A 23,445-nucleotide genomic window follows, 5' to 3' on the forward strand; every position below is an offset into this window, starting at 1 on the left:
TACACATCGTAACATTTCACGAGAGGAACACCACTCCCGCTCGGAGGTGTCGAGACGGCCTTCGTCGGATAGGCGCTCCTTGGACTATGAAGATATTTCCCCAGATCGGATTCATGCCTCGGGTAGACGCTCAGCCCCTTCTGTTTCTCCTTCTTCTAGAGTTCGTGCAAGAAGAGAGAGTCGCTCAGGTCATAGAAGACTTATTTCGTTGCCTCCGTCTCATCTTTCTTCTCCTCACCTTCTCAGAGAACCTAGGGAATGCCCTTCTGAAAGTAGGCACACTTCTCCTTCCGACTACTGTCGTCGGGCGTCGGATAACGTGACTGGTAGGCGCTCATCGCATGGAGTTCACTCCTCCCCTGTAAGACATCAAGAGTCTAGTAGGAGCCCTGCTCCTGGTAAGCGTCCTTCTTTTAGTAGCTGTTCTCCTGGAGAAAGACGCCTTGATCCTCGTTTGCTTCGTTCTCCTAGTAGGCGCTCTTCGTTCTCGAGACTCCCTACTCCTGATCGGTCTCCTCTTGCTAGAAGTCAAGAACGCCTCAAGCGCCCTGCTTCTGTTAGGCGCTCGGAGCCTTACAGACGTTCTCCCCTTTGTGAAAACCAAGATCTCGTCGAACGCCCTGTTCCGTTTAAGTGCTCGGAGCATAGCAGCCGCTCTCCGCTTCGTAGGCATCAAGAGCCTCTCAAGCGCCCTGCTCCGTGATAGGCGCCCTATTTTTAGCAACGTTTCGCCGCTTGGTAGGCGCCAGGATTATCCCCTAAGCGCCCTGTGACAGATAGGCGCTGGGCGCACCTTTAGTAGCCGCTCTCCTCACGATCGGCGCCAGGTGTTAGTAGGCGCTCTCCCTCTCGTAGTTTTCCCTAGGGATAGACCGGTTGGTCCTTTCTAGGGAAAGGAGTCCTTCCTCTTTTGCTGTTAAGAGTTTGTCTGCGTTTAGGAAGGAATGCGAGATTAGACAAGAATTTTCGGATAAGCGTCCTTCTTTTACGACTCGTCGTTCTCCTGTACGCCTCTCTACTTTGGAATCTTCTCCTCATTCAAGACGTTTGTCTCCTTCATCGCACTGTACCCCAGCTAGGAAATCATCTAAGGATTCTCATAAGGATCCTCATCCTCGTTCTCCTCTTCAAGAAGACCAGGAAGCCTCTGAGGAAGAAACTATACATCGGCACAGTTTCTTCGTACAAGAAGCTCACGGAGCTTCTCCTTCAGGAGTTCGGAGAGTCTTTGAGCCCTAATGCTCCTCCTTCTCCACACTCGTTGTTCTCCACAGCGAAAAACAACGAAAGGATCTTCGTGTGTGAGAATGAAACCGACTCTTTCTATGAAGAAATGACTCAAGAGTTTCGGTTCATGGATGCGTACTAAAGAAAAAGCGGGGGGGAAAAAACTATGTTTGCCTTCCCTCCGTCGAAGCTTTCAGGACGGACAGGATTTTTGGAGTATGAGACAGGAGAACCCTTGGGACTGGGCCATCCGTCTTTCAGCTGACGCAGATTTTTCGGCACTAGTAGACGCCACTAGAAGATCAGCTTTGAATTCGGCCAAACAAAAAAACTACGTGGGCAATGAATGAAATAGATCACATTCTAAAAGGCATTTTAGTTAGTCTTGGAAGTTTTCAACTTTCTCGATTGGTCCCTCGGAGTCCTAGCCAAGAAAACTCAAGGACCAGGACACGTTTTCTCCGGAGGATTTGAATTGTGTCTTATCCTGTATGGATAAATCGGTGAGGGATGGGGCCAGCGAAATAGCTTCACTGTTTGGAGCAGGGGTCTTGAAGAAAAGATCAGTATTTTGCTCATTTTTAACAAAGTCTGTCTCACATGCTCAGAGATCATCTTTGCTTTTTGCCCCTCTCTCTACGCAGCTGTTTCCTAAACACCTGGTTCAAGACATTTCGAAGGCTCTCTCTGCCAAAGCTACGCAGGACCTTCTAGCGCAGTCTGCAAGGAAGCCGTGCCCTACCTTCCAGACTAAGACGAAGAAAGCTAAGCCGACCTCTCAGGAACCCTTTCGAGGGGCTTCTTCTTACCTCTAGATCCTCTTCGTTCAGAGGTCGGAAACCAAATAGAAGAGGGAGGACTTTTACGAAGTCAATCAAACCTCCCAAGTAAGTCTCAAGTCCTTCAGACAACTGTAGGCGCCAGGCTTTTACAGTTTGCAGAAGTCTGGGCCCAGAAAGACGCAGATGCCTGGACCCTGTCAATTTTGAGGAAGGGCTATTTCATCCCGTTCTCTTCGAGGCCTCCCTTGAACGAATACCCCGAGGGAGTTGATGGCCAGATACAGGGACCCCATCATGAATCAAGCCCTCCGACTAGCGGTTAGATCAGATGCTGGAAAAGGAGGGCGATCGAACTAGTGGCAGATCATCTTCGTCAGGCTTTACAACCGCCTGTTCCTAGTTCCGAAATCCTCAGGGGATGGAGACCGGTGTTTGGACGTAAGCGCCCTGAACTTCTTCGTCGAAAAGAAGAAGTTCACGATGGAGACCACTGCCTCGGTGTTAGCAGCACTCCGTCCAGGGGGACTAGGACCTGGTGTCCTTGGACTTACAGGACGCTTACTTCCACGTACCAATCCATCCTTCCTCGAGGAAGTTTCAAGATCATGATGGGGGGGAAGAATCTTCCAATTCAGGGCCCTGTGTTTTGGCCTCTCCACGGCCCCCCAAGTCTTTACGGCCATCATGAGGAATGTGGGCACAATGGCTTCACCTGAGAAGGGGTGAGGATTTCGCTCTATCTCGACGATTGGCTTATAAGGGCCAATTCCAGAGATCGTTGTCTGAAGGACTTGAAGAAAAACCCTGGATTTGACTTATTCCTTAGGACTTCTGGTCAATCTGCAGAAGTCAAGTCTGATTCCCGCTCAAGAGTGCGTTTATCTGGGGATCCAGATGAACTCTCGAAAAAGTAACAACCTTCTTTGGGAAAGAAGTATGCACAGTGAGGGAGTGGATGAGTCTGCTGGGGACGCTCTCCTCACTGGAGCAATTTGTTTCCCTAGGAAGGTTACACCTGAGACCGCTCCTATTCTTTCTTCATCGGAATTGGAGTCGTCCTTCTCAGGATTTGAAGTTCTCCCTGTCAATTTCTCATCAAATCAAGAAGGAGTTAGCATGGTGGGCGGATCCCAACAAGTTCTCGCAGGGACTGCCTCTTCATCCCAGAACCCCAGCCTGGTGTTGTTTCTCCGATGCGTCGGAAACAGGTTGGGGGGGCGACTCTGGGAACCAAGGAGGTGTCAGGAACCTGGGTGGGGGACCAGTCTTCCTGGCACATCAACAGGAAAGAACTAATAGCTGTGTGGCTTGCTCTGAAGGAGTTCGAGTCAGATGTGACAGGAGCAGTTGTGCAAATAAACTCGGACAACACCACGGCTCTGGGCATACATCAGGAAACAGGGGGGGACGCATTCCTTCTCTCTGTACGAAACAGCAAGAGATCTTCTTCTGTGGACAGAAGAAAGGGGGGGGGGATAAAAACTTCTCACCAGATTCGTACAGGGAGAAAGGAATGTAAGGGCAGATCTCCTCAGCAGGAAAGATCAGGTCCTTCCCACAGAGTGGACTCTGCACCAAGATGTTTGCCAGAGCCTTTGGAAGTTGTGGGGCAGGCCTCTCTTAGACCTGTTTGCAACTTCAAAGAACAAAAGACTGGATCTGTATTGCTCGCCCATCTCGGATCCAGGAGCAATAGGGATAGACTCTCTCCTACTCGATTGGAAAGGACTCGATGTATACGTTTCCCCCCTTCAAGATTCTGGGGTTGACTTTAAAAAAGTTCGCAGAGTCAGATTCCGCGAGGATGACTTTGATAGCTCCCTTTTTGGCCAGCACAAGATTGGTTCACAGAGGTGCTGGAATGGCTAGTGGATTTTCCAAGATCGCTTCCTCTAAGGAGCGGTCTACTCAGACAGCCCCACTTCGACAGGTACCACAAAAACCTCCCCGCTCTCAGTCTGACTGGCTTCAGACTGTCCAGAAACTGGTCAGAGCGAAAGGCTTTTCGTCAGCAGCTGCTAAGGCAATCGCTAGAGCGAGGAGGTCTTCCACCTTACGAGTGTAACCAGTCGAAGTGGGATGTCTTCAGAAGATGGTGCAAGAGGAATAACGTTTCCTCTTCCAGTACCTCTGTGAATCAAATTGCAGACTTCTTTTTATTCTTAAGACAAGAATGTGGCTTAGTCGTTTCGACGATTAAAGGCTATCGTAGTATGTTGGCGAATGTCTTCAGGCACAGGGGCCTCAACTTATCGGAAGATAAGGACCTACAGGGACCTTTATTAGGTCTTTTTGATACACGAAAATGCAGTCTCCTAAGACACCTAGCTGGAATTTGGATGTAGTCCTTCAATTCCTTGGGTCCTCTAGGTTTGAACCCCCTAATTCAGCCTCATTCAGAGACCTTACCAGGAAGACTCTGTTTTTTGATGGCTCTAGCTTCCACCAGAAGAGTGAGTGAGCTTCAGGCGATTGATGGTAATGTGGGTTTTAAGGAGGACTCTCTCATTTGCTCTTTCCTTCCTGGTTTTCTTGCAAAGAATGAGAACCCATCAAGTCCATGGCCCAAGAACTTCGAGATTCGTGGGTTATCTTCTTTGGTAGGAGAAGAACCCGAGAGAACTCTTTGCCCAGTGAGAATGGTGAAATACTACCTTAGAAGAAAAGAGCAACTGAAAGCCAACCGAGAGGTCCTGTGGTGTTCAGTAAAAGAGCCTACTCGTCCATTGTCGAAGAACGATTGTCCTTCTTTTTGAGAAGCCTCATCAAAGAAGCACACGGATCCTGCAGAGTAAGAACATCTTAGGCTTCTGAAAGTGAAAGCACACGAAGTAATAGCGCATAGTTTTCAACTTCTCTTTGCTTTCAACAACAAGAATATGTCCGTGCGAAATCTGATGGAGACAACATTCTGGAGATGTCAGTCAGTGTTCGCGAACCACTACTACGTGATGTGAGAATCACTTACGAAAAATGCTTCGCCTTGGGCCCGTACGTATCTGCGGATTCGTGCTGGGGCAGGGAGCTGGAACTCATCCTGTTTATAGTATAAATTTTTTCCCTTGTATTTGTTGTTGTTGGTTGCCTTAAAGAGGATGCATGAAGGCATCTCTTTAGGTCGTAATACTAATCTTTAGTAGTTTGGTTAGGTGGTCTGATGAGTGTGGCTCCTTGCAGTAGTAGTGGTTAGGACCTGTTAAGATAGGGACGAACTCCCTTTAACAGGATCCGACTTGGATTCTACCACACAAAGGGATCATATATCCCAGTGGTAGATCCGAGAGTCTTTCAGCATCAGGTCACGTCCTAGCTGTAGCTCTCCAGGCAACGCAGACTCAGAGGACAGTATCAATGAAGTCTTCTGCCTGAACAGGTAAGAACCAAGGTATTTATATCCTACAACATCAGTTGTTTCTTATCTCTCCTTATTACTTTAGCTGTCTCTTACCCTCCACCAAGGGTGCCAATCAGCTAAGTATATATCTGGCAGGGAAGTTCATGTACAAAAATGATATTGTTAAACTACAATAAAGTTTTGTACATACGTACCTGGCAGATATATACGTCTAATGGCCCACCCAGCCTCCCCTCAGGAGACAGGTGAAAGAAAAAAAAAAAAAAAAATCTGGCTGGAGAGATAGATTGGTTCATACGCCCGCCACCCCACGCGGGTAAGGGTAGACCACCTGACCTACCTGTCGCGTGTGCCGCGAGATTTGAAATTCTGTCGGAACGTCGGAGACTATAGCTAAGTATATATCTGCCAGGTAAGTATGTACAAAACTTTATTGTAGTTTAACAATATCATTGTACTTAACTTAACTTGGCAGGCCTTCATGTGCTGGAGAAGCTTTTATGATGGTTATTGGCTTAAAAAGGGATTTTGACGTAAGGAAAAATCTATTTCTGGGCGATTGGTTCGTGTCGCCAGCGAAATATCCTTTAATCCATTATTTCTAAGGTAAATGTACTAACACATACCAGAGAATAAATAAAATAAAGAAAAGGTCAGTACAACTGACTCGCTCACCCTCCAAGAGGGTGTCGGTATGAACACTATGGCGAGTGAGACCACTACCACGAACCGCTTGCCAATAGAAATCTCCCACTACAAAATCCCCACAAGAGGAGAGCCGACCCACAGAGTGGGCAGCAACTACTACTACTCCATCCCATGCTGCCGACTGCTGCGCCTCTGGTGGCCATCCGGAAGTTAGCAGACAATCTTGAGCGATGGGATGGGCAGGGCGGGATTTCGCTGGCGACACGAACCAATCGCCCAGAAATAGATTTTTCCTTACGTCAAAATCCCTTTTCTGGGCTCAGTTCGTGTCGCTGCGCGAAATCGTACCAGAGAAATAGCACAAGATTGTAAAGAATAAAATAAAATAGACAAAAAGGGTCTCAAATAAAAGATAACATAAAATAAAGAAATATAATTGCTACTAGATATACATATACACAATGATACAAAAATAGAAATATTACTTAAAATTAACTTAATGTTAATAATATTTCTTAAAATTAACTTAAATTTAACATATATATACAGGGCTTACATGGAATATATGTTGAGATTAGTATCTGTGTAGTTATTATGTACAAAGAAATCAAAGCAATTATAACATTAAACTGAATAGAACAAACTTCAATACAATATAATAAGAATGTATATGACATAGTATACAAAAAACCCGTAAGCATTATAAAAAAAAACGATGTGGACCCCTAGCATAAAAATAAAAGGGGAAACATCAAAGAGATCATTATATACAATCAATTGTGAGTGACCCTAGCAAAAAAATAAGGGGCACTCACTATACCATCATAAGAGCAGCTAAGACTCAAGGTAAACGTAGATGAACATGGCAGGTATAGACGGACTGTTGGGTGAGATAGGTAGAAAGGAGGACTGGATCTTCTACTAAAGATTAAGCAGAGTCGGGGGAAACTATGTTACCCGCCGCAACTGCTGAAAATTTCAGAGCTTCCAAGGACTTTAAGTAATGACGCTTAAATACTGTCGGCGATTTCCATCCAGTATATTTTTTCAAATCATCGAAATTCATGTGTTGGAAATAGTTAATTGAGGTGGCTACTGCCCTGACATCATGAGCTTTAGGGAAGGAGTCAGGATTGGCTTGTTTAATAAAGTACAGGATCTGCTGCCTGATGCCTTTAATAGATAAAGTACCACCTTTTTCTCTCTTAAAGAGAGGACCCGATGATGATGAGGAGGTCCTGGACAGAAAGGCTCGTAAGGTTGATACTGGGCAAAGAGAAATATCTTGTGGAAGGGGTACAACCTTCCATGGTTCCCACCTCATCAGAGGATCTTCGTTCTTTGCTATAAAACTACGTTCCGGAGAAAGTAGAAACTTCCCCTGTGGGAAGAAATTCAACATGATCCGGATCCCGGCGGATAATGCCGACAGTTCTGAAATTCTAGCTCCTGAACCAAGCTTAATAAAAATAAAGTTTTTTGCTTAAGAGCATTATAAATGAACATGTGCTTATTATCTGTTTCTGAAGCCAGCTTTAGAACATCATTTAAGAACCATGATACTGACGTAGGCCTTACAGAAGGTCTAAGTCTAGCACAAGCCTTGGGAATAGACGAGAAGTAAGAGTCTGTCAAGTCTATGCTGAAACCAAATTGAAAAATCTTTTTCAAGGCTGACTTGTTTGTCGTAATAGTGCTAGCTGCTAAGCCTTTTTCAAATAAAGATCTGAAAAAGGATATAGCTGAATTGATTGTCATGATTCTAATGTCTGATTCTCTCAGGAAGGTTGCTAACTTTTTGACTGCAGCGTCATACTGTCTCAAAGTTGAATCTCTTTTATCAGATTCCAAGAAGAGAATATTTTGAGGATCAATATTCGCATCTCTTTTAGCTGCAAACTTCATGAAATCCATAAAGTTAGGGTTTTGAGAATTCCTGAGGAAGCGAACACAGTCTTCGTTTGCACTGACTGGGAGAGCCTGGGATTGGGAATTCGAAGAGGACGAAGACCCAGTTCCAGAATTAGAGGGTACCAATTGCTCTTTGGCCAGTCTGGGGCTACTAGAGCCACTTGACCCTTGAACGTTCTGAGTTTGTTCAGCACTTTCAGGAGAAGATTCACTGGAGGGAAGACATAAATCTTCTCCCAGTTGTTCCAGTCCAGGGCCAGGGCGTCCGTGGCATAGGCTAGAGGGTCCAGGTTGGGGGCCACATAACATGGAAGTTTGTGGTTCGCTTGAGATGCAACAGATCCACTTGTAGACCTGGAACTCTCTGAAGAATCCACTGGAACGAACTGTTGTCAGTGACCATCCGACTCTAGAGGAACTGATCGGGATAGAGCATCTGCTATGACGTTTCTCACTCCAGCTATATGGGTGGAGGAGAGGTGCCAACTGAACTTGTCCGCCAGGGAGAAGATGGCTACCATCACATGATTCAGATGACGTGATTTGGAGCCTCCCCTGTTTAGACAATGGACTACCACTGCGCTGTCTAAGACTAGCTTTATGTGGGAGTTCTTTGGCGGTCGTAACCTTTTTTAGAGTCAACCGAACACCGCCATTGCTTCCAGTACGTTTATGTGAAGCTGACGGAACTGGGGTGACCAGGTTCCTTGAAACCTTCTTGAGCTGAGAATATCCTCCCCAACCGCTTAACGAAGCGTCTGTGTGGATTGGTAATCCCCGGAGGAGGAAACCCTGAAGGGGTACTGATATTGACAAGTTCTTGACTTTTGCCCAAGGGCGTAGACGATTCCGTAGAATCTGAGGGACTGAGGATAATTTGTCCCTGGACCTGACATTTGCTCGTGAGCGCCAGATTCTGGTCAGGTCTTTCAGTTTGGCTTTCATCAAGATGTTTGTCACTGATGCAAACTGGAGTGAACCCAGAATCCTTTCCTGGGTTCTCCTTGAAGCCAGTTTGTGTCCTAGAAATTGCTTTACTGACTTCGCTATTTCTTTCCTCTTGGCTGATGGAATCGACAGAGTATGGGAGGATAGATTCCATTGAATGCCCCAGCCACTGAAAGTTTGACTCCGGAGTGAGTCTTGATTTGGTCCTGTTTATCTTGAAGCCTAGATATTCCAGGAACCGGATTACTTTCAGTGTTGCTTTGTGACATTCCTCGACTGTTGGAGCCCAAACTAGCCAATCGTCGAGATACGCTACTACCATAATCCCTTGCGATCTTAGTTGTTGGACGACCACTTCCGCCAACTTCGTGAACACCCTGGGTGCTACGTTGAGACCGAAGGGAACTACCTTGAAGGAGAATGCCTGATCTCCTATCTTGAAGCCCAGATACGGGCGAAAGTGTCTTGCAATAGGGATATGATAGTATGCGTCTGTAAGATCGATAGAGGTGGTGACGGCCCCACGGGGAAGTAAGGTCCGCACCTGCGAGATGGTGAGCATCTTGAACCTGTCGCAGCGAATGGCCAAGTTTAAACGGGACAAGTCTAAGATTACCCTTCTTTTTTGTGAGCCTTTCTTTGGAACACTGAACAAGCGCCCTTGAAACTTTAATCTGTTGACTCTCGCTATTGCTCCTTTCTGAAGGAGGTCCTCCGCATACTCCGTCAATTCTTTGGATGGAAGTTGACGGAAAGGTCTGGGTGGGGGCGGATTCGCCACCCAACTCCAACCCAGGCCTTTCGACACAATGCTTTGTGCCCATTTGCTGAATCCCCACCGGTGGCGCGGAAAGAGAAACAGCCTCCCTCCTACCTGGAAGTCCTCATTGATGTTGGTAGCCTCCGCGGGCCTCCCTGAAGTGTTTTCCTCTATTAAGGGACCTTCCCGATCCTCTCTGACGAAAGGATCGCTTACCTCTGCCTCCCTTACCCGAGCGGTCATACTGCTGAAAGGCCTGGCCTTCGAACACTTGGTTGAAGGCTGGGGAGACAGCGTAAGAGGTGGAAGGTTGAGGCTGGGGGGAAATCACATAAATTGGCTGTGATTGGGCCTTGGAGGTAGAGGGTTGGGCTGCCTGCACCAACGGAACAGCCGAAACCGGCTGGGCAAACCGTTGCTGTTTCTTTTGGTAAGGCTGGAAACGTCTGGGTTTCTTCTGAGCCTTACCCCTCACAGCTTGATCTTGGCGTCTCTTTGCAGTGAGACCCCAACGATCCTTAAGGCTTTGGTTAAGCCTTGTAGCTTCTGCCTGGACCTCCTTTACCATTGCATCTGGGAAGAGGTCTGCTCCCCAGATGTTTGATGAAAGCAACTTATTCGGTTCATGCCGAATAGTTGCTTCTTGGAGGACATGCTTCCGACAATTTGTTCTGGCTGTGGCGAACTCGAACATGTCAGACTGCACCGTTTGAGTCAGTGATTTGGTGATCAGCTTGAACAGTGGCTCAGAACCATAAGAAATGGTAGCCACCTCTGTCATGGCCATGGTGTTGAGAGACCTGGCCAGCCTAGACTTGGCATCAAACTCTGCCTGAATGAGGCTGTCTGGGAGTCTAGGCAGCTTCTCACCAAACTGCTCCATAGCGCAGTCTGGTTTGAGTTTGCCCGCAGAAAAAGTGTTGGGCAGGTCTTCCCACAAATCTCCGGATGAGGGAAGTAAAGGAGATGTAGGGTCCGCTTCCTTCAGCTGCGGTAACGAGTCCCCCTTTTGGGCCGCTGGGATAGTGACCGTAGCTATCTTCGTAAGGAAAGGCAGCGGAGTACCCTCTTCCATTGTGAAGATTGTGAATGGACTCTTAAAAGGCTGTATTTTTTGTATTTAAACAATCCATGTCCCTCTAAACACCTGAGCCATTCTCTTTGAGCCTGTCACGTGATAGACTGTCTCTTTAGGGACCTTATCGTCTCGCGTCATGGCAGCGGCGGTGAGCCTGGCGTAGCCGATGAACGGCGGTTGGAGATCCTCCGGGTAGAACTCGAAGTCCTCAATCCTTCGAGTTCCACACTCCGGGATAGAAATAAGCCCGTCTTGGAAGGGGGCGTATGACGCCACCCTCCAGGATTTTGTTCATAGGTGAACGGAGGCAGAGAGTCATGTGGTGGCAGCTGAGCTATCCCTGTGCCGAAAGGTGGGGAGTAGCTAGCGGAGCTTGGCTTAGTCCGGCGATAATGTTATCCTGGGAGTTGATCCTATCAGACAACCGGGAGAACATCTGTTCCATACTGTTCTTGAGAGACCCAACCAGATCCCCCATGTGTTGCAACAGGCCAGCATTGGGATCCAAAGCCGGAGCTGCTGCGGAGGTGGAAGGGTAGCTCTGAACAGGAACCAAAGGAAGGGGAGAAACGGTTGACTCCGCTGGAGTGTGTGATCTCTCCTTGGAGGATCTACTCCTTGAGGATTTGGAGCCGGACCCAGAAGCTCTAGACCTCTCTGCTCCGGGGTTTGTAGCCGGAGACTTGCGAGAAGTTGACGCCGACGACGTCTTTTTAGACGACGACGACGTCTTACTCAAGGTTTTAACTACCGTTTGTCCTTTGACTTTAGGCCTAACAGAAGCGTCAGGAGAAGTATAAGGGAGCTCAGCTCCTGTAAAGCCTTGGAAGGAAGCTGGAGAGATTGCAGGAGTAGAAGATCCAGTGGCGCCCAAGGGAAGCCCTTGGGCGTCCAACGTACTCACCTCGACCAACAGGTCGTCAACACCTACCATCGGTTCAATGTTCAAGTCCAGTGTCGCGACTTCCGACGAGATGCCCTGGTCTGGTTCAGTCAACGAAGCGGCAAGCTGCTGCTGAATTGCCGCCATAGTCGGGGCCGCCTCTGCTGGGTCGACGTAGCCCGTTGACTTGCCGCCGGGGAAGATCAGGACCGCCAACCTCTTTTCAAGGGCTGACCCTTGGCGGCGTTCTTCCCAAAACCGCCGACCCAGGCCCGCAGGGTTGCCAGTGCGGTGTCTCTAACAGCGGGGGCCTGGAAGAGAGGTTATTTATTAGTTTCTTAAGATTAAACTTAAAATTACAACTTAAGTAAAAGGTTAACTTAAAATTATTGAGGATGCGAGATCCCATATAAAACCAGCTTAAGTTTAAGATAAGAGATTAAAATTAAACTTAAGAACCATAACCTTGAAGGGATTGACTAACGGAGTTGGAAATACTTACCCCGTCTAAGAGCTGGCTCACCAGATCATAGCAAATTGTGCAGGTCTCGTGAAACCAGACTTGAAGGTCCCCGTGCGGAGTCGCGCATGGAGCATGGGATCGACAGACTTCATGCCCACAGGGGTCCTGGAGCATTGGCAGTACATACCCGGATGCTCACAGTTGGTTGGTCTGTAAGTGAAAAGATACATGAGCATCCTAAAAGATATCACTTACAGGCTAAAGGTTAAAAGAACTCCGCTGCATGCCGGAGTGCGAAAAAATTTTGGGCATAACCCCTCCCTTATCGCCTGAATAGGCTATAACCATGGAGAGACCCGGTGTGAGCATGCAACGGAGGGAAGGTTTAAGGTAGCTTAAATTAAACTTAATAGTTTAAATACTATCTTAAAACCTATAAAAAATGGAACGTACCGGACTAAGTCCGGTGCGTGGCGGAGTCATGTCGCGATATCAGCGCGACGGAGTGGTTAGTAAAGACCAACTGTATGCCGCAGTCCGACCCGTCAGGGTGAACTAGCACTTTCCCGTGGATGCCGGAGCTCCGGTAGATAAAGAGCCCCAGTAAGGTGGGAAAGGGCGAGAGGGGCAACAGACTCGCGCTAGCAACGGATAGCGACGAGAGTAACGACGGAGGGGGGGAAAGGCCAGTCCAGTCCCCCCCCCCCCCCCCCCCCTTAGTCATCCGAGCGTGCCGAGAAGCTGGAGAGGTCGAGTCCAGTCTGGGTCTGCCCCGTCCCCCACTACTCCCTCCGCCTAGGGAGAGAGGGAGGCAGGCCTGGGTATGTGGAGCGAGCGTGGGCAAGACCAACCCTCCCCCCGGCCCTATGGAAGAGCGGGAGGAGGAAGGGTGACTGGACAGGCGTCTGGCTGCTGCGTGATCACGTAGTGACCACGGAGCGGTAATATGAAATACAATGAAACAATCCCGTCTAGGATAAACAACCGACTGATCAGAGAGATGCTATAGAGAAGCAACCGAACTGAAGGGGAAGCATAGTCCAATAGGACATAACCTAGGCTAGGTGAAGCCAGACGACCGTACACTAACATAAAACATAATACATAATTAATCGAAATCACTAAACGTTAAAACGAAAGAAAATAAAACAGTAGGAGAAAAAATCCAGGAGTGTACGACTAACTCGAAAGAAAAGAAAGTCTACACTCAAAGCTAGCCTAGGCCGATACTAAGAGCTGGTGGGCTAGGGTTCTGGGAATGGAAGTATGCCATACCGCAAGGTGAAAAAAGACATGCATGCATGACATAAACCCCGTAGGCTGTACCCTTAATATAAAATGGATAACTAATAACAGAGCGTAACAAAATAAGGGAAGGTTCTGGGTATGGGAGACCAAGAACGAACCCGCCACGAGGCAGAACCATGCTGCCATGCTTCCGACCTAGAGCTCGTATTTATACCTAAAAAACGGCAAATACTGACTCAAGGCCGGAAAAAACCAAATAGCAATAATCACTGATTACTTAACTTAGCTGCTGCGATGGCTGTACGCTCCATGATGAATAAATCCAGAAAAAAGGGCACAAAAACACAGAGCAAAAAGGGGCACGTGTATACAGGGTGCGCTAACTGAAAAGGATGACCACCAGAGGCGCAGCAGTCGGCAGCATGGGATGGAGTAGTAGTAGTTGCTGCCCACTCTGTGGGTCGGCTCTCCTCTTGTGGGGATTTTGTAGTGGGAGATTTCTATTGGCAAGCGGTTCGTGGTAGTGGTCTCACTCGCCATAGTGTTCATACCGACACCCTCTTGGAGGGTGAGCGAGTCAGTTGTACTGACCTTTTTCTTTATTTTATTTATTCTCTGGTATGTGTTAGTACATTTACCTTAGAAATAATGGATTAAAGGATATTTCGCGCAGCGACACGAACTGAGCCCAGAAAGCAGTGGTTATTGGTTGATTTTGTCTCTCTCCTCCCTATCCCACTCCCTTCAAGTTCTCTGCCTCCAGTGGATAACTGACAGTGACAATGAATTTAAGTGCTTAGATTTGTAAATAAAATTATTTTAATTTTCAATGAGCATAAATGGCAGGTTTTGTTTACGTATATCAATAATTTTTTGTGGTATTTTTTTTTAGGTTTTTATTAACAAATTTAAGGTAATGCATTGTCCAAAAAATGTTTCATCATACATTGCCACGAGTATTTCCATTTCTCTTTTATGTTCTTTCACATTACTATAGGCTTTTTTTTGAGTGATTTGTTCCACATGGGATTCAAGTTGTACATGCATATTAATGCTGGTTGTAAGTTACTCATAAGCTATTGAACTGTTAGATTCAGATTTTTAGCATTATGTCGTTAAGATTTTGATATCTGACAACAGTATGTTACCATTTTTTATGGATGTTTTGAATCAATAGCTTTCTATCACTCCAAGCAGAGTTGTATAGTGCAGACTTTTGTACTCTAACCTTATGAAATTTCTTTTCACAGAGCACCTACTCATGCTGGAGGCTTATTTGCAATAAACAGAGAGTACTTTCTCAGTCTTGGCGCCTATGATCCTGGACTTCTGGTTTGGGGAGGAGAGAACTTTGAGTTATCATTCAAGGTATTACAGTATAGTAGTTGATCATTTGGTAAGAGTTATTACCCTTTTGAGTGGTGTTATTCATACATTATAAAGGACCTAAGTTGTATGCTTTTATATGAAGTAAAACTTGTTTTTCGGCAAATGCCTTCAAGTAAACCCAGAAAGATAAACCAAGCTGTTGATAAAACAACTTTCTTAATGGGTATCCAAGAGGTAAAAATGTTAATCTCTTGTCTTGGAGGAACCATTCACCTTAGCTCTGTAGATCACCAGTCCAAAACCAGATCTGCCTAATTCTAGGAAAGGTTTCATTCAGCTCATTTTTGTGTTCCTCCTAGCTGTCATTTTTATCATTACCTCACTGGGATTTTCAGGACTCTGTCCTTTTGAGTGTATGTCAGTCATCTCAGATTACTTATTTGGTGAATATAGAATGCTCGTGATGCATTAGATCTTAGCCAGGTTTCATTTACATTACATATACTACTGTTTTAGTACACTTATATATTATAACACAGTGAAGTATTTTTTTGTTCTTGTTGATTTTTGTAATCTTCTCTGAACTTGAACAAATTTGAAAATAGACCTTTTAATTAACAAATAAATAGAACAAATTATTTGGACCAAAATCACCATATGCATCACTGCTGCCCACCATTCAGAGGAGTAAAAGGCTCACAAATCAAGCTTTTATAGTTGTGCATTAAGTATTTAAAGTTTTAGTGTACCTGGAGAGGAATATTTCCAAGTGTCCTTTATTTTCTCTGCTGAGATTACTTCCTACAGAAATTTTATGACCTCCTATCACATACTTGGATACCTTCTAGTGACCTGGAGATTGATGAGGCCTTGAAATAATGTCATGTAATTGTTTATTAAGCGTTCAAAGAATATTTTCTAAGCTGTAATACCCTCACATATCAGATTATAAGAAATATAATTAAAGATGGCTTTCATGTAAAAGTACATATGGGACAAGTGTGTGCTATGGCCTGTTTGTTTAAGGGGGCCGGCCGGAACCCCTTTATATGGAGGTATAGGGCGAAAAATGCAAAGTAATGAAAAAATTCATGGAGCTTCTTATGGCAATTGAGAATACGTATACGAAATATTTCGTCAAAATTCTTCTTACTTTTGTAGTTACAGGGTAATTAGTTAACGTAACTCAATAAGCCTAAAATATTGATCCATACAAGAAAATGCAATATTTCCTCTATTATCGTAAATTTTGATAATTATTGTCGAAGAAATTGGAGAATGGCATCTGTATACATTCCCCGAGTCGAGAAGGAGACCAGCCTCAGCTACCAAGTCCAGTCCTGATTTAGTGCGATCACAGACTTCGAGTAGTCTACACGTTCCATTTCACCTCTGACATACGCCTGCTTTTACGTATGTTTATGTATGTTTCGGCAAGAATTTCATCATGCCAATGAGGAAAAGACAAAGAAAACATCTCGCTAACATACAGACGAAGAAAAATCGCTCAAGTATTATTACAGAATATCATAATATATGCGTAGTTAGTGAAAAGAGAGGGGAGGGTTGCTTAGTAACGCCCCCGTCTTGCTTGACAGCACACATCACACTGTGCACCAAGGCTACAATCTTTGAGCAAAGAGATCTTCATTTATGATAAATAACAAAGTTTTGGTTTCTTAAAACCCAAAATAGAATATGAAATTCATAATAATCATGATTTATTAAATTGTCTTTGTAAAAAAAAGAGTACGCCTTCGACTTTCACCTCTTGACATTCTCTTGTAGTTACGTTTGTTTATCTTTGTTTCGGGCAAGAATTTCATCATGCCAAAAAGGAAAATACAAGGAAAACATCTCGCTAACATACAGAAGAAGAAAATTCGGTGTAATAAGCCGAGTAAGTGAAGGGGAGAGAGAGAATTGCGTAGGAAGGAGTGCCCCATCTTGCCTCAAGCAGTGCCCCAGGCTGCGATATATGAGCAAAGGGATCATCATTTATGATTAAATTATGATAAATAAAATAGTTTTGGTTTATTAATACAGAAATATACATTCATATAATCATTATTTATTAACATTGTCTTTATAGAAATACGAAGGAAAACTTTGAACGCCCGTATCTCAAAACTATACTTATTGACCTTCAAAATCTATCTTCTCACTTAGTTTTAAAGCTATAACATTGGAATTTGGTATATAACTCGGAAAGACATTATAGATCAATCAAATAGAACCCTTTTTTCCAATTTTTGTTTCGTATTTTTTTTTTAAATTTTTTTCTCCTGATTTATAGGGTTTTATTTTTTTTACCATATTGAAAATTCATATCTTGCAAAAAAATGACTTTTTAGAAAAAAAACTCTCCATTCGATTGGAGGTCTACATCAGGTCTATATATGGTAGTAATCCCAGGTCTTAATATTAAATATCAAGAGAGGAGATAGAATTTGAAAAATGGTTATTTTCGGGATAAATTGTCTGGCGTCACAAAACCGAAGGTCAGAGGCGAAAATCATATGCGGTTTGGAGATGTCCCAAGTCACCTTATTAAGTGGTATGAATATCAAAGTCCTGTCCTTAAAAAAGGGCATTAGCCGGCCGGCCCCCTTAATATCTTTTGCATGTTGTAATAGGATTAGTTTTATCTAAGTAACTTACCAGTCAGTTACATAGCTAAGAATTTCCAAGTACCAGCAGCTAAAATTTGAAAATCATGTTACGATTTTTTTTGTTTTAGTGTAGGTAGGTATCCCCGCCCACAACTGGGGGAATAGGTAAACAATGTAGCAAAGGAGCTCAGTTTATTTCTGCCAACTACATCGAAGGTTGTAAGCAGCAGCTCTTTAAAATTGGATATTTATCGTTTGTTTACCGGTTGTTCAGGACTGTCGGTTGAGTACCATATGATTCTTTTCTCATTAGCCTTTGGCTTTTGGTTATTTAGTCAGGCATTAGAACAAAGGTTGCAGGACACAGTTGACCTCTGCCAAGTACGACACACACATGGTATGTACAAAGTTTAGGTTGCTCTCTAGAATTAAGATGTCCCGAATGTGTAGGCTGGGATGAGGAGCAGTGGAAGGCTTTGTCGTCTCATTTGTCTAAATTAGAGAAAGATTGGCTACGTAAAGTGACTGCTAAATCGAAAGATTGTTAGCTAGTCAGGAATCTTTAAAATCATCTGATGTACCTGTATTATCTCCAAAACCAAGTGTCTCTTCTATTCCACTTAATCCTTTACCCAGCTCCAATGTTTCCAAACCCAGTGCCGTTGCCAGTCTTGATGCGAGGTTCAAACATAAGTTCAAGCTGTTAGCTAACTTTATGGCTCAGTTAGGGGAGCCAGTCCGTGTTCTTTTTGACCAAGGGAAAAGCGCAGTGTTGGTGGAGGAGCTGGCTGTCCATCTTGCAATTCTCTTTGGCAAAGGTACTTGAACAAAATAAATTTGTTTAAGGAAAATTGAACGTTTTGGCAGACCAGCTCTGCCATTCCAGTCAAGTCATTCCTACAGAGTGGGCTCTGCATCCAGTGGTCTGCCTGGACCTCTGGAAGTTGTGGGGAAGGCCGATGGTGGACCTGTTCACAACTTCAAAGAATCATTGGCTCCCTCTCAACTGCTCCCAGTTCTGGATCCAGTGGCATGAGCTGTGGACACAATGCTCCTGAACTAGTCAGACAAGGAGCTCTATGCATTTCCCCCCTTAAGAGTGATCAGAGATGTTCTCAGAAGTTCCAGACCCACAGAAATGTGTCTATGATCCTCATTGCACTATTCTGTCCCCTTAGAGAATGGTTCTCAGACCTCATCAGTCTTTCCCAGGTTACTCTCACAAAGTTACTGCTCTGACAGCCACACATAATGAAGTATACCACCAAGGTTTGTCTTCTCTGGCTCTGACAGGGTTCAGACTGTCTTCCAACTCTTCAGAGCTAAAGGATTTTCAAAGTCGGCTGCAGAAGCAACCTCTTAAGTGTAGGCATCAGTCATCCTCTTAACATTAACAAAATAAATGGTCCATTTTCAGATTGTGGTGCAGAAGAAATACTCTCTCTTCTTCTCGAGCATCTATAAAAGGAGATTGCCGATTTTCTTTTAACCTGAGGAGGTCGAGAGAACCGTCTTCCTCCACTATTGGAGTGTACAAAGCCATGTTAGGCTCTGTATTCTGACATAGAGGTCTGGGCTTGTCCTCTAACCAAGACTTAACAGACTTGATAAAGTCCTTTGACACAACTGAACGCAAAGAAACTCAGCAAGTTTCCTAGAATCTGGACGTAGTCCTGAAATGGTTGTCTGTCCTCCTTTCGAACCATTAGTTTCTTGTTCTGTTAGAAACCTAACCAGAAAAATCCCCTTTCCTAATAGCTCTGGCTTTGTAGGGGTTTTGATATTTACACAATGGGAGCAGTATGATGGGAAAAGATTTGGGGGTTATTCAGTGAAACTCAACTTTTACATAACCTTATTTATTTCCTTAATACTACAGAACTGAAACTTCATTTTTCTTGTTACTACACTAATTCAAAAACTTATCCTCTTATACCCAACTTAGTCTAACTTAATACTACCACAACCCCCTTAAGAACCTAAACCTAATTTCTAACACTAACTCTAGTGTTGCCTTCCTAATTGTCAGAAGAACCTTAAACTAAATTAGCCTTGGTGTCAGTAAATCAAAAGAACAATTGTTATATTCCTTTACTTCATAGTTTTTTCACTGTCAACATCGCCTTCTTAATTAAACCTTGCTGTCAGTAAATCAGAAAACAATAGTTTTATATTCTTTACTTCATAGTTTTTTTACTGTCAACATCAACTTCTTAATTAAAAACCTTTCTAACTTCCTTGATTCGCCTCAACCAGTCTTACTCTCTTTTCTTTATTTTTTTTTCCTTCTCTCTATTTAGGGGATTTCACCTTTGCCACACACTTCCTATACTTAAGGCTTCCAACTGAGCCAAGACCCCATCTACTTTATGTATCCAACTTAACAGCATCCCAACCAAGAGCCCTTGGTTCTTCAAACTGGCACAGTTTTCTGTTTCTTCCTATAGTCTTTATCAGGGGCTTTATCCCCCTTTTTTTAACAGCTCTACCATGGTTCAGGTTGAAGGGGAGCACATCACTCTACCCTGTGAGACTCGGCAAACTGCAAAAAAGGAAAAAATAATACTTTCTCTACAACACATTCATCAACAAAACAGCATAAAAAAAAATAAGAATAAGTGAGCAGCAAGCCTTAGGTCTTTCACAATTAAAATCTTGTCTGATTTAGAAGGCCCAGGTAAAGTAGAAAGGTGTCTTTGCCCCATGAGGACACTTTAAGTTTTATCTTCATAGAACCAAAGATCTTATTGGAGCTTCCAGTAAAACTTATGGTGTTCGGTTAAGTACCCTTCTAGACTTCTTTCCAAGAATCTTCTTTCATCTTTCTTGAGAGATCTTATTCGTGAAAACCATTATCAAGTGCAAGATGAGGTATTACCTGAGTTTAAAATGAAAGCACATGAGATTAGAGCAGGGGCAACGTCTCTGTCCTTCAGGTGTAACCTTACCGTATCTTCCATTATCCAATCCACGTATTGGAAATGTAAGTTGGTTTTTGCGAACCACTATTTACGTGATATTGAAACTGTTTTTAATGACTGCAGTACCTTGGGTCCGTTTGCAGTGGCTGGCACGATTCTGGGGAAGGAAATGGGAATTCTTTATTCATAACTTTTCTCTTCGTCTTGAGTCTGGTATTGGGTCCTGGGGAGTCTGGGGGTACTACTTGGTACTGCATACCCTCCAGAATCATTGGTACAAGGTGGTTTGTAATTATTGGTGTAGGTCAGTTTGGTATTCTGGCTATGTGTTGTTGTTAATGGTACTGTGCCCCAAAGGAGGGGGAAATGTCTGTGCCTTTACTAGCACTTGGTGAATTCCTCACTGTAAGGCCCCCACCATGTAGTAGGTGACACCTCACTAGTTGAGATGAGCTGTGCCAGAGGCAGTACTATTTACTGTTATATCTCTCTCAGCAGGTAAGGGAACAAATCTGTTCGTATGTCATTATCAATTATAAATTGCAATAGATGTATTTTTATAATGAAATGAGATTTTATTTATACTTACCAAGTACAGAATGGGAGCCCACTCTCCTCCCCTCTCATGGATGATAGGGCATAAATAAGTAAAGCTCATTTGCTACGGTTTAGCTATTCCCCTGGTAGCGAGCAGGATACCTACCTACACGAAAACAAAAGAATTGGTGCCATGATTTTCAAATTTTAGCTGCCAGTATTTAGAAGTTCTTATCTATATGATTACTTGGTAAGTATAAATAAAATATCATTTTACAATAAAAATATTTTTCAGACGAGTTAAATATTCAAGAGGCAGACTGTGATGGGATACTTTAGTGTTGTAGATGATGCATAACATGTGCAAGATGTAGTAGAGGCAAGGTGGTGAGAGGAGTGTTATTACTCTATATTTTAATGATATCTCAAGGAAGTGCTTGACTTGTAGGAAGTGTGATGGAAAGGTTAGAGAATAATGTGAATAATAAATGGGAGATTCAAGGAAATGCAGTCTGAGGATGTTAGGTAGAGGATTGTAAAAAGTGGCAACAGTTGTGATGAGCTGTATTGTGAAGGGGGATTATCCAACTTTCTCCTCTTGTGGTTAGATGCACGATGAATTTTGTCCACTCTCATCTTGTGCAGTTTCTTGTTGAATTCCTGCTTTGGTTTTGGATGTCTTGTCCTTTCCACTAGTAGTCTTATAGCCATTTCCATATGTTCTGGTTCTCTGGCTTACTGCTGCTTCTTTCCTTAGTTTAGCTGAAATGTGATTTGAATATGCAGTAAAGAAGAAAGCAAAATGTTGACATTAATTATCTCAAGGAAAAAGAATGTCATGCAATTTATGGATGGCTTTACAAAAGTAAAAAATGGGCGATAAATTTAAAAATAATAAAATGGTAGCATTGCTGAAATTTTTTTTGTTATACCCTGTTAGATTGATCATGTAGAGAATGTGGATAGGAATAGATTGATACAATTTTAATATGAGATATGAGGTCAAGGGCAGGAAGAATATCTCATGGGTGATATGACAAGATTGTTAGATAGGGTATAGTATCCAGGAATGGCAGTTAAGTTTTTAAGTCAGGAGCAGGTGGTGTAGTTGAAATAAAGTATACTGGGCACAATATGTATTATTACTGTTGTTGATGGTGATGATGATGTTTCCATTGATTATGTTTTTCTCTCTATTTTGACAGATATGGCAGTGTGGTGGCAGTATAGAATGGGTACCTTGTTCGCGTGTGGGTCACGTTTATCGAGGCTTTATGCCCTATAATTTTGGTAAGCTTGCAGAAAAGAAGAAAGGACCTTTGATTACCATAAACTATAAAAGAGTAATTGAAACCTGGTTTGATGACAAGTACAAGGAGTACTTTTACACAAGAGAACCATTAGCAAGGTAAAAGTTTAATTTTTTTTTTATTTACCAGGCATTTATTGAGATTTATGTATAGCAGGTTGCATGTTTAAAAACTGTACAGTTGTGTATTGCAAGTTCATATGAACCCAAAACCATTACTGAATTTTACAACTGCTCTTTTTGGTGGTCTTTACAGATCAGACCAAGACTATGTCCTTAATAGCAAGTTACTTTGTGATCAGTGCCCATTAGTATGAATATTCATGTCTCAGTTTGACATAGTTTTGTTTTGGTTTGCTTTTTGTTTCCTCTCTATTCCTCTTTTGTTTTGGCTCCAACTCTATTGCTGTCTACCCTTTACTTACCCTTAGTTCAATTTGCTCTGTTCTCACCCGAATTGACCATCATCTATCTTTTGGTCAGGCTCATCTTTCATTCCACCATTACTAACAGAATGGTAGATTGATAACTGATCCTAAAGAAAAGGCTGAGCTGCTTCAATGAGCTTTTGAAGCTAAGCAATCAGCTGAGGATGTCCATCTTCCTGATACTTTCATCCTAAGTCTATTCTTATAAATTTTGAACTTTGCTCTGTGGGTGTTAACAAACTTCTTGATAGGAAGGAGAAGATCCTGATGTTTTGCCCTTTGTTTCAAAAGGTTTCTATGTTGTCTCCCAAGATTAGGAGATTCTGTAGATTTTTAGGTCAACATAGCATCTTTGAAGATGAGCACTAGCTTAGTATAATACAGTTCCTGTTCCACAAAATGGCATTTCTATGGACTACAGCAAATACAGGCCAACTCCTATTCTCTCTGTGCTCAGAAGTTGCATAAAAACTTATTTTTAAGCTACAATATAAATACTGTTTGTGGAATCTAAAGGGTTGTTAGCTGAAAGTCAGTATTCATGTAGGAAGCAGTTAGGTACCTGCGATGCTTTTGTAGATTTAACATACCATTTACAAGAAAACCTTGATAATGGTTTTGAGTGTAGAGTAATTGAAATAGATGTTAGTGCTGCGTTCGATTTATTATATCAAAAGGTGCTTATTATAAACTTCAGAATCTTACAGGTAGGCAGCAACAAGCTGCTGTTTATTGGGATCTTTAGGGAACCAAGACCTACTGTGTTTGGAGTTCCACAGGGTAGTGTTCTTGGTCTGCTGTTATTTTTAGTGTATACATGTTGTAGGGATGGAAAACAATATTGCTCAGTATGACAATGATGCAACACTTGTGGGTGTAGTAAAGTCACAACTTGAGAGAAATGAAACTACCTTTAGTCTCAATCGTGACATGGAGTGAATTAGTGAATGTTGTAGTTGGTGGGTTATGAGACTGAACTCCAGTAAAATGAAAATGCTATTGGTTA

The 23,445-nt window shown here is 43.4% G+C and overlaps 1 protein-coding gene across 1 annotated transcript in view; it reads left to right on the forward strand.

The window, feature by feature from the left end:
* LOC135208572 (N-acetylgalactosaminyltransferase 7-like) overlaps positions 1–23,445 on the forward strand; it is a gene marked incomplete in the record, with an annotated part of 305,399 nt that overhangs the window by 59,998 nt on the left and 221,956 nt on the right. The window contains 2 exon segments of the mRNA XM_064240908.1: positions 14,554–14,671; positions 21,908–22,110. Coding sequence (XP_064096978.1) covers positions 14,554–14,671; positions 21,908–22,110 — 321 coding nt within the window.

The sequence above is a fragment of the Macrobrachium nipponense genome, chromosome 11 (assembly GCF_015104395.2).
Source record: "Macrobrachium nipponense isolate FS-2020 chromosome 11, ASM1510439v2, whole genome shotgun sequence".
Taxonomy (NCBI): domain Eukaryota; kingdom Metazoa; phylum Arthropoda; class Malacostraca; order Decapoda; family Palaemonidae; genus Macrobrachium; species Macrobrachium nipponense.